The sequence below is a fragment of the Falco naumanni genome, chromosome 12 (assembly GCF_017639655.2).
Source record: "Falco naumanni isolate bFalNau1 chromosome 12, bFalNau1.pat, whole genome shotgun sequence".
NCBI classification, from domain to species: Eukaryota; Metazoa; Chordata; class Aves; order Falconiformes; family Falconidae; genus Falco; species Falco naumanni.
The window spans coordinates 7598561-7610588 of record NC_054065.1 but is presented as its reverse complement, the minus strand read 5'-3'; the positions used below and the strand labels follow the sequence as shown (position 1 = coordinate 7610588).

The following is a 12028-nucleotide window of genomic DNA, read 5'->3' as shown; positions in this document are numbered from 1 at the left end:
TGCAGTAAAGCAATTCCACCTGGTGCATCCCCAGATGGTTTCCTAAGAACTGCCTTTGGGCTTCTGATACTGATCCACTTGCAGCAGGCTCATTGCTGCTGCCATCTTCATGTCCCTGGGAATGCTCCATTCACCCTGCCTTTCACATCTGCTATGTTACACACATGGCTACACCAGTGCATTACAGATTATTCAGCTCCTTCCAAGCTCTTTTTCAACATTTTAACAAGCATAATTCAACATTTACCTAGTTCCACCAGCACTTAGTGCAAACTGGTACCTTACACATTTTCATGAAACAGGCAACCCTTTTTCTTCTGTGTGTTTTGATCAAGAGCTAGCGCTACTACCATTTAAATGCATATCAAAAGCTCCAGGACTCTATCCAGCTAAGCAGTTCATTTGAAACCTTTGGCACTATTGTTCCAGTACGCCTGAAGACACAGGCATAGTGTGGCTGCCCTAGGTTCCCTTTTGATATATATTTTCACAAATGTTAGACATATACATATCGACCCCTCTATTCTTTCCTAATAAAAGCTTGGACTCTAAAGCACAAGATGAGGAATAGATACTCTACTGGCCAGCTGCAGCAAGCCTTTCATAAATAACACGACAGTCAACCTCTATAAAGGAAAATGATACTCCAGAAGCTTGATCCTGACATACATCTGTTTTCCTATTGTAGGAAGGAATAAGAAGATAGAAAAAGTTAAATGCTGAACACCTAAACAAACTCTTGATTAAGAAGAGATGGTAGTAGTTATGACAGATGAATTGTAAACCACCTGCAAATGTTAAGATTGCTGCAGTCTTCTGCAGACCATTGAGTCTATACCGCAAACGCCCAATAGACAGGGACTGCGCTCTATAAAAATCACGATGAATGCAGGCTTGTTTTTATATTATGGAGGTCCTAATCCTCCTCCTCCTCTGCCTTTGCTCTATTGTTACAACATCAAAGACCAACTGCTGGCCGAGATACAGTCAATATGAAAAGGGCGACCAGCAAATTTACTGCTTGACTTCATTCCCTTTAAATGGAATAGGCACCATGGCCCTTTTTCAAAGTCCAGTCACAGACATATATCTTTTTTATTGGACATCATGTACAATAAAGTGAAGCTGTAAGTTGGAAAAAAAAAATAGAACACCTTAAAAAATCCCATGAGGTGAACATTCCTTTATAAAAATATCACTGTGGTTACGTGTTTTGAAAAACTCTGGGCACTCTGCAGGGCAAAAGGCATGGGCTGGCTAGGTTATAGTTTAGCTAAGATGCATACCCATGCCTAATACCTAGTTGGTTTTAAAAAAAACACCACCACCACAAAACCAAAAAACCACCCCACTAATAAAAAGCCATATATTTAAGACAGAATGCCAGTGTCATTCAAATAAACTGAAATGGCAGCATTCATGTCACAAGAATCATTAACTGCTTTGTTATAGCCTGCTCTGTGCAGTGAACCTTTACAGACTTCTTGAGTCCAGAGAGCCTTAAAATCAGTCGCACAAAATGCCAATATATACACTGCGTCTGAAACAACTCCCATCTGATTACTGAGGTAATTTCAAGAGACACTTTCAGAGGGAGTCGTGTCTGCAGACATTAAAGACAGGGACAGTTTTGTTGTTGTTGTGTTGCTAAATAGAGGCTAAATAATTTCCTGCTATGAAATTATATAGCATATGAGCAACTTATATGATGCAAGTCAATATACCAGGGTGTTACAGAATCCACACTAGTTAGCTACCATTTTTACTTTTTAATACATGATATGCCAATATTGCGAGGAGTTTTTGTTTTCAACTTTTTAAGCTATTAAACCTTTTTGTTTCTTTGGGTAACTGGTGCAAACAGACACTAAGTAGTACATATCTGATTACTAGTGTTCTATCTGGCTCGAGTCCATATTGATTTTAAAACCCTGTACTGACAAATGTGGCAGATAAAACCAAGCAAATTCTTGTTTTGTTACACCTATAGTAATCTTCAGCAGCTGCTTCCAGCAGAGTAATTATGGCCTCCTCACGGTAAAATCTGCTGCTGCTGCATTACTTCTACGGCAAGAAAGTACCAAAGCTACGCAACTAATGCATTTGAAGCACTAGCTTCAAAAAACAGCTGTCTCATTGCTAGGTCCTTTTCACCACTCTTTGAGTTACATTATGTTCTATTGTCAGTCACCTCCTCTCTCCATTGCATCCCACAGCACAGTTCTTCCCGCGCAAGGACCTCATCTCCTACTCAGACTTCCTGGGCATGTACAAGACAAGTGGTTCCAATGACAGTGTTCTATTGTTCAACACCCGAATGCCCAACTCAATGGGAATGCAAAGGCAAGACACCTGAAGGAAGCTTCCTGGAAGTCAAACCCTGACCCACGGACAACACTGACTCAGTAAACTGTTCCTTAGAAGGGGAGGAATCCACTTTTTTTTAGAGCAGTCCTGTAAACAGTGGCAGAAAAAGATGGGGCACATTATTTGGGTGGTTTTTACAGATACTTCCACTATACTCACAACGGTATTGTCACAAGTACTGATCTCAACAGCCATGCAAGCAAAGAGGAAATTTTGATCTTCCCGAGGAAGAAGAGCTACTGTGGAACAAAACAGTCCAGGATTTTTCAGCATGTATGAAACTAACAATGAAACACAATGGATGGAAATGAATTCATGCAACCTGCAGAAAGCCACATGCCAAAGTCCAGTTTGTCTTCATAGATGGAAGCTCAGATTATGTATTTATATGCATATCAGTTCAAATCAGTAGAAAAACTGGGCTGTGAAAGATTCAAATCCAAGATGAGCTTCAGTGGGGTCTGCAGTTGACATAAGTCATTGGCTCGTCTTGCTTTGTGAAAGTCAGTAGAGCAAGGTCAATTTAAACACGCTGAGAATGCAGGTCTAGCATGGAGGCATAAAAGCCAAGGTATAGTTTGAACATCTCCTGCCTTTCAACATGGACTGACTCCACCAAGAGTAGTGAGAGAAAGATTTCATCTCAGATTTTCCTCTCTCACATTTGTGAGCACCTCCGTAACATTAAAAGCACCCAGATAGCCATCAGTCTACAAGAGCTTAGAGGTGAACAACTCCAGGCCTGCTTTCACCCTGCTGACTGCTAAAAGGGAGGAATAAAAAAAATACGACCCACTGCCATGAGTTCTCGAAGCACTGAAAAACAAGGGCAAAAGGATAAAGGAACTGCTTACCAGTACCGCCCACACCAGCTCCTCTGACCAAGTATTATACTGCCACACAACTGACCGCTGTGGCAAGCCATTACTTATTACAATAATAAGTTACATTTTACTTTGTTTTCTTTCTTTTTCTGGTATTTCAAATCAAAAGTACATGGAAATACCAACACTGGAAACATTCTGCTCTTACTGATGTATCAATGAGCTCACTATTTCTTGGAAATGTTATTTGTCTCTGTGCTTTGGACTACGAATTTAGCCTGGCATTTTCTGCCTTCAAAACTTGTAAAATCGGTATCCTGCAGGCACAATGGCATTAAAGTGCAACAGTAACCACTGTATCATTTAATGCTTCCTTTTGCAACTTACTAAAGCACTTTGTATTTTTCTGCTCTAAGTTACCACCTCATTATTCATTTGTGCCACTGCTTACAGCCTCCATTCAGGCCGGGAGACCTATTACGCTACACACTGTACACAAGCAACACTACAACAATGGAATCTCAACCTCAAGGAGCTTGCGTTGAGATGTAAAAAATAAAAATATGCATCAGTGACCTAGCTCTGCTACCACTGAAAAATAATGCTTTAAACAAGTCATCTTTTATGGAGAGCATTATTCAGTCAATTCAAAGAGCTTCTCGGTAACATAGTCTTAAAGCAGACAACAAGATAAGAATCGTAACAAAAAGGCCAAACAAGCACTAAAATACCACTGCGAACAGAACAAGTGAGGCACAACTGGGTGCTACCACATCTGTTTGCAAGGAAGACTGGCAGGCATACAGAAGAGCATAAAGCAACAGACTCCCACAGTTAAACCTGCCAGAGCTGCTCTATCTTGTCTATTGCTACACTTTCAGGATATAAGCACAAAGAAAAACTACATTGCTTCCATTTTTTAGTCAATGTTTGTGTAAGGAAACATCTAAACTATCTGCATGTATATTTGAAGTTGAGTGCATTGCAAGATATTTTAAAAATTATCACTTGGAAGAATGTAAATGTAAAAAAAGTATGGCAAAATAATTTCCTATCATTACTTGCATTCTGCACACTTACGTAGTGAAGGAAAAAAAAAAAAAAGATACATTCTGAAGCATGAATATCTACAAATCTGTGCATCCTAAAAATCAAAGCGACTTTCAAACGAATCTTTCCTCGCCGCTGGAATACATACTGATGACTGGGTTTTCAGGAGTCATGTCTGTCTCTGTCATATGATATTTTAGAAGGATTTTCAAACATGACTGGTATATGTATGTATGAGCTCAGCAGGCAAAGATAACATAGCCTGCATCATTACCAATCCTACCGTCTTTTGCACTTCACTTGCTGTAGTTTTCAGAAGCTGTGACACAACACAGCCGGCATTTTCACTTAATAATTCTTCCATTGTTCCTTGTTTTCTTTGAAGATGTTTTCCCTCATTTTGGAACAATAAGCATTGATTATCAATATACAGATGTAGGAGATACGAGTAGAGACAAAAGGACAACTGTTGAATTCAAAACATGGTTCCAGGTCGACATTTAACATAACCTGGATTGGTTAAACAGATGTCTCCCCAGCAAACGAATGCCACAGCAGAGCAAGGTGTCGAAAAGCTTAGTACGCTGAAGCTTTAGGCACTAGGGCTTGGTTACCTATTACCAGGTCATAACATGTATGTTAAAAATCACAAGGGAGTATACACAGTGACCAGCTCCAGACAGTAAAATGATGATGAAATTGTTGGGGTCACAAAGATCAACAGCAGAGCTTCAGCTCTAGGCCTCCTATTTTTGTGGACAGCTAGCAGTAAGGACAGGGCAGGGCAACAGGACAAAACCTAAGGGCTGACAAGTGAAGGTGGAGGGGCGAAGGAGAGGTTTTGGTGCTGGGTAACAGCGAAAGGTGAGTAGCAGAGCCGTTGTGCTGTGATGGACCAGCTGTGTTCTTCCTGTGAGAAAAAAACTTCTCTACACAATCAGTGAAGACTACAAAATAAAAGCTACTCCAGAACTAGTGCTGATTGTCCAAGTTAGATGAACCAACATGAAAAATACCAAGCCAGCCCCTTCCAAAACCTCTGTGTACACCCATGCCTTTTCTCTCTACTCTCATTGTCACCAAGGGTGACCATTACAGCTTCCCAGGAGCCAGACTCAAACCTACCACTCCTTTCAGTGCCATGAGTCAGCCAGCATACCGCCACAGGGCTCAGAACCCCATGTTAGCAGGCTTCCCTTTAACCACTCTCCCCCAACACACAGCCCCAGAGCACAGGTAAGGATGGACTGGCAGAAGAGAAAGCCAAAACCAGGAATATCTGTGGGACTCCTGTCCCGTCATAGTCACTGTGGTTTATGTCCATTCTGTATGGGAATGGACATAAAGACACCATGATGGCCGAGAATAAATGTAGAACTACATACACTCTGTTTTTTCATACAAATACCCCAATACTATAAAGAGCTGGGAAATGATCCTAAATCTTGCTCAAAACAGAAATAAAGAACTCCAACAGACTCTTCTGTATAAAGCACTAGGAAAATGATATTCCAAGCAATAGTTACAGAGACAAAATTGAGAGGAAGCCTGGGATTTAATGCCAGGTATTTATCAGTGGTGATTCAAGATGAGCAGTACTGTAATTGTTAGCTGTTGAGCTGAAAAGAAGTTCAACAAAATATGTCTCATCCAAACATCTTGGTCAGATCTAATGCAGGAAGTTACATTCGTACCTGCCATGCAGTACATACCGTACCTCCTTGCAGCCGTAACCAAATACAGCACTCCTGGATTCCTGTTCTAAATTACTGCAGTAGTCCTCGATACAAAAAAGCTTGCCGCATCCTACCCTGAAGGTGTGGTTGTTCTTTTCCACTGGGGATGCTTCAGTTTGCTAGGAAATTAAGTGATAGGTAAAAGAAAAGCTTAACTAATGCTTTCTGGAGTTTTCCTGGAGCCAGGTTTGGAAGGTGGAAGAATGCCTCCTGGGAGCTGTGGACAACAGCAAACGGTCCTCCACCCAGAGCAACAGTCTCAGTCCTTCACCCTCGTTTCCCATTTATCCCTTGCTTCCATGCACACAGCAGCAGCACACGTAAAGCTAATCACCCTTCCTTCCCTCTAGATCCTGGAACAAGCCACAGCCCACTAGCAAAACCACTAAAGAGCATACATAATTCTCTCCCCTGGGAGATGAGAGAATGAACTGCACATGGTCTAAGTCATTCATAAAGCTCAGTGCATAACTGGAAGAACATATGCTAATGGTAAGGGTGAGCTTTAGCTAAGAATCTATACAGCAAAGCCTGCTAAGAACAGGAAGGTTTTACCATCACTGTCAAAAAGCACGAAACAACATCCTCTGTGATGAGTAACAAGTGCACCAAAAGAGATTTTGGTTTTCAGAGAATCAGCCTGCTTCAGTCAGAAGCCACCTGCTCTGAAAGTTATTTGTATAATGTATAAACTGCTCTTAAGGCAGAGAAGGATTTAGTGCTTGTATTAAACATAAGATGTACATCTACTTAGTGGTGTCTTACACAGGCTAAGGACAGTCTGGAAAACATGAACACAAAACGTTGAACCAACAGTTTTTCAAAGATTATTTATACGATCGGTTCCTATTAGAACTAACCAAATGTAGAGCTCCAGAGCTCAAATAAGCTCTAAAAAAACTCAGTCTAAAACTCTCCCAAAGTAAACAGCTTGCGTCCTACTTAAACTCAGAAAGCCAGAAAGCCGATACATGCCACTGTTATCAGCCTGGAGATCATTTTGCAACTTGCTTGAATTCAGTATAAGGGGCAGCAGGAAAACACAAACCTTAAAAATGCTGAAAAGCACCCCAGCAAAGGTAACAGACAGCACACTGTTTCAAAACTGCTCCTCGTGTTGAGCTGTGGGCCTTAGGAGAAAGTTCAGAGCTGAGCCCTGTAAAGGGCTCCTCACGCGGCTTGGAGAGCAACTCTTGTGCAACTGTTTATAAGCAGAATGTGTTTCTTCTGCTAGGGCTCAGAGAACATTTCTGACACACTCTAATTGCTTGCATGCTTATTGAGGAGGGGGGCAAGGACAGGAGCAAGGAGATTAAAAGTAAAAAGCTGTTTACAGCATTGTGCTTCTTTTCGAATTACGTTCTCTTATATGGCTCCAGCTCTACGCACAACTACTGAGTTTCATGCTAATGTAATACTGCTGCGAGTACCGCAGTGGAGAATCTGACTTCATGTGCTATGGCATATATTGTTGGTGGCTCTGTTACTACATTTTACAAGGTCATTTTTCTTGGTGTCGGAGCACTGTTTTTCTTGGTGTGCAAGGCCTGCTATGGAAAAATTAGAAGTGATGGGAATAAACTTCTTGATGAAATATTTTCTCTCGGAATCAAAGCACAGATTTTAGAGCATCGTAAAGTATTATAAACATCTTTCAAAATTTATGTTCAAGCCTTCCCTTCATTTTAGAACTATGTAAAATGACAAAAACGTACCCAAGGAGCACTTTTCCATCTCTGAGTATAGCTTCATCGGCTTTTATTCAGAAGCAAACTTTTTTTCCTAAGTATACTCCACAATAGTTTCTGGATGTTAATTAAATTATACTAATAAAGTTCTCACCAGAACAAAACAAAATCTTCCCCCTCCTCAAGTCTCCTTTTTTTTTTTTTTTTTTTAGGGGATGGAAAAAGGGAATAAAATCCGATTGAGAAACAAACGACCAATTCCCTCCTATAACTCAAAACTGCGAGGTATTTTACAACTCCAACCTGGATTTCCCACTTTGCGTTAAGTTTACACTACTGCAAACCAGTCGTAACAGCAGCATGAAGCTGCAGCAATGCAGTGGTCCAGTGCCTATTTCTGCAGCAGTGAACCAAGGAAGTTGTGCCTGTATTTCACCCATCCCGAAGAGGACCAGCCAAGTACCTCAGGATTTTCCCCTCACTGCTGCTCCACTACTGCCAGTCACAGCGGCACAACACAATCACAGACATCTGGGAACTCTAGCGACGTGCACAGTACGGGGAAGCACACCAAAAGTAAACTTAAGAGGGAGGAAGAAATAACTTGTTTGAGGACTGAAGCTTTTTCTGGATTTTTCTCCATCTATCAGCCTTACTAATTGCAGGGTTAACATACTGAAAGACCAAAAGAAATCAAAACCTATCATCCCAAATCCTTCCTCCATTTGAAGGACCAAGGGGTGGGAGAAAGAGAAGCTCTTCCTCCCTTAATCAGACTTCAAATAAAATACAAGTCACTATTTTAGACTGTTTAAGTCTCCAACAATATTTTAAGACCCCTAAGGATTCCTCCTGGATCGTTTTATGTAAAAAGGCTCAAGGATGTGCTAAGTTTTGGGGGTTTGGATTTTGTTTTAACTAAGACTAACACTTCAGATTTTCTTTCAGTCACACAAGACCAAATTCTGATTACTTCATTTGTGCAAACAGACCACCTAAGTCCTAAAATACCATACCCTGCATTTCATAGTAGGCAGGGTTTTTTTATACAAATTTGCCTTGTCAAAATACATCTACAAACAGATGCTGCAAAGATTACTCTGTCCTGGATTTGCCACAATGTGTGTGATATACTTTGTCAAATGAAATTTCATCAGATGAAACACTGACCTAATCACTTCTCAATCTTTTCTCTCCATAGCCCTACCAAAAGAGGGGGAAAAAAAAAAAAAAAAAAAAAAAGTTTGGTTTTTTTTCAGCATAAGTGATAGCAACACGAGAGATTTCTATTTGCTTATACCAGCAAATCTCGGTTTGTGCAGTTTTGCTTTCCACATTGATTCTTTACCTGGGAATGCAATGCACTAGGATTTTGCATTTCACTTCAGTATGTGACACGATAACAGCCCAAGAAATGCCAAAATCTGGAGTGCAAACTTGCAATCATGATCTATATTGTGATGCTCTGAATGGAAGCATCTGCCTGCCAGAGTACAATTTTCTAAAGCAGGTTACAGTATTTTCCAGCTAGCAATAGAATCCATGAAAGTTATAAAACCAAAAAACTGATAGACTTCCATCTGTTTAACTGATTGCTCTAATCAATATACTTTCCTCCCATAATGTCTTGTACAGACACACTCTGTCAAATACATAACTGCAGAATCAATTCAGTTGGGAAGTATATAAAAACTTCAATTCTACAAATGGCAAAACACGATGAAAACACGAACTGCTAAAGCTATCATGATGCTTAAAGGCACAAAGTTTTATTAAGTTATCTGCAAAAAAAACACCGGACAGAAAAAAATTCTTGAAGTCAACAATCAACAGATTTTCACCAGACAGCCAAGTACAATGATAATGCTCTGAGATAATTATCTGAAGATGATTTTCCTCTTGTTTCACCCTAACCTTACAAGAGTCCTCTAAAAAGAGTGCCTCTGGGAAATGGCATCACCCAGAGTTCCCACTTGCCCAGATGTTTCCCTCATTATGTTATAAGCCTGTCAGGAAAAGGCAAATTCAGGGTTATTCTAATGATAGCAAACACCTCATAAAAAACCTCTCCAAATTTACTTTTCCAAGGAACATCATTTTTAAAGGCATTTCAAGTGCCCATGAGGAAAGAAAGCATCATTTATAAAACATTATTACCAGAAATCTTGAAGATATTAAAGAAAACATCCTGGAATGTCAAGCCAGTGATAAAACTGCAGCTCAAAGACAGACAGCATCACGGGGCCTTACCCAAAGCGCGCGGCCGAGCACTGCCAAGCAGGACTCCCACCAAGTTCAACAGGAGGTTTTCCGAGTTAAGAGGACCCGATTCCAGTCTGTGCCCGGGCTGTGGAGCCTGCGGATCCGGGACCCCTCCTGCAGCCGGTGGTTTCACTTTGTGGGCCACCGGCTGGGGATCCCGGGCCGACAGCGATCCTCACAGCCTGCGCTCTGCTTATTTTTCCTCACGCTTTACAGAAGGGTGCTCTGCAGGTGCTACGGGGTCTTTCTGAGACAGTAAAGGGGTATACATAAATTTACGGCGATAATAATTACACACTTTCTGTCAGTTCTTTGCAAGATCTGGTGGTTGATTTTTCTTTAATACTTGGCTACGGGGAAACAGGTTGGTCAGGGCACATGCGGCTGCCCTGAGATTCACAACCCTTGCCTGGGGATTCTGATGATCCTGCAGCTGTTACCACTGTCTCCAGCCATTTTACACTAATGGCGAGATGTGATACTGAACGAGAGAGAAACACCTGCGAAAATAAGGCAGCGGAACAAGAAAGTCCTTTACCTCTGCCGGAGAGAATTCCCTGATGGTTTCACGGCACTGGAACGGCCTGGCCGGGCCACAAGCACCTACCACCCCACGGTTCCGGGCTGTTTCAGGAGCGCGTGTCCCCACCTCCCGGCCCTTTCCCCGGCAAGCCAGGCGTTCGGCTCCCCCGCGCCCCGACACCGCTCCGCCCGCCGGTGCCCGGGCCGCGCCGCCAGGTGCGAGCGGGACCAGGGCCGATGGCGGCCGCCACCTGCGCGCGGCGCCTCCCAGCGCGGCCCCTCAGCGGGGGGCAGGGCCGCCCCCGCGCGCAGGGAACCCCGCGAGCGGGGGAACCCCGGCGGCGGCGCCCGATGGTGCCTCGGGGCCGGCGGCAGGTGCGGGGCGCCGGCTCCCGGCAGCGCGGCCGGCCCCGTCCCCCCGCTGCCGGTGCCCGTGCCCGGCCGCCCCCGCCCGCCGCGCCGGCCCGGGGAGGGGGGGAACGCGGGCGGAGAGCGCCCGTCGGCCGCGCGCGAGGGAGCGGCCGCTGGTCGCGCGCGGGCGGGGGGGGCGGGGCGGCACTCACCTGCCGCTGGCTGTGGTTGCCGGCGCCCGTGGGGGCGTGGGGCTCGCCGCCGCCGCGCAGCACGGTGATGTGCAAGGTGAGCAGGAGCAGCCCCAGCAGCAGCAGCAGCTCGGCCGCCAGCCGCACCATCCTCTTGAGCCGGGCGGCTTTAGGGCCCCGCGGCGGCGGCGGCCGTGGAGGAGGCGGAGGAGGAGGAGGAGCCGCGGCGGCCGCCGCCGCCGGGGCCGCCGCCGCCGCCGCCGGGGCGGCCCCGGCCCCAGGGCCGGCTGCGGCAGCCGCGGGACGGGCGGCGGGGACCGCGCCGCTCTCGGCGTCGGCGGGGCGGGCGGCGGGCGCGGGGCAGCGGCGGCAGCAGCAGCAGCAGCAGCGGGGGCCGCCACACCACGGCGGAGCCACGTCGGGGCGGGACGCCGCGGCGGCGGCGAGAGTCCCGGCGCTGCCCGGCTGCGGCGGGGGGGCGGCAGGTAGCCGCGACGGGGCCGCGGGCCGGCGGCGTCTCTGCGGGCAGCCCTGCAACCCAGAGGCACCGTGGGCCGTCGGAGGGAGGGAGGGAGGGAGGGAGCGGGCCGAGCCGCCGCCGCCTCGGGGAGCCGCGGGCCGGCGGAGAGCAGCGGGGCTCGGCTGCCGACGGGGAGACGCTGCGAGGACGGGGGGAGCCGGGAGCGTGTGTGCGAGCGAGAGGGAGCAGGGCGGGAGAGGCGGGGGGGAGGCTGGGGACGACTCTCACATGGCGGGGAAGCCGGGACGCTCCGAGGGGAGGAGAGAGCTTGGGGCTATCGCCTCCCTCCTCGCGAGGGGATGGGGGTGGCCCCTGGACCAGCTCCCCCCCCCCCCCCCGTCCCCCCCCGCCGTGTCCTCGCCCGCCCCGCGGCTCCCCCCTCCCCTCAGGACGCCCGTCGAAGCGTCGCCCCGGCCGGCCTGCCCGGCCCCTCGCGGCGGGGACGTGCGGCAGCGGGGCCGCACCGCGACCCCCGCCGGCTCCCAGCCCTCGACGGGGCGGCTGCGAGTGCCCCTTG

The 12028-nt window shown here is 46.3% G+C and overlaps 1 protein-coding gene across 1 annotated transcript in view; it reads right to left on the bottom strand.

Moving 5' to 3' along the window:
- Positions 1-11190, bottom strand: part of ISM1 (isthmin 1) — a 41611-nt gene extending 30421 nt beyond the window's left edge. The window contains exon 1 of the mRNA XM_040612264.1: positions 11013-11190. Coding sequence (XP_040468198.1) covers positions 11013-11141 — 129 coding nt within the window. The 5' untranslated portion in view covers positions 11142-11190. The remainder of the gene's footprint in view (positions 1-11012) is intronic.
- Between the last annotated feature and the right edge of the window lie 838 nt (positions 11191-12028).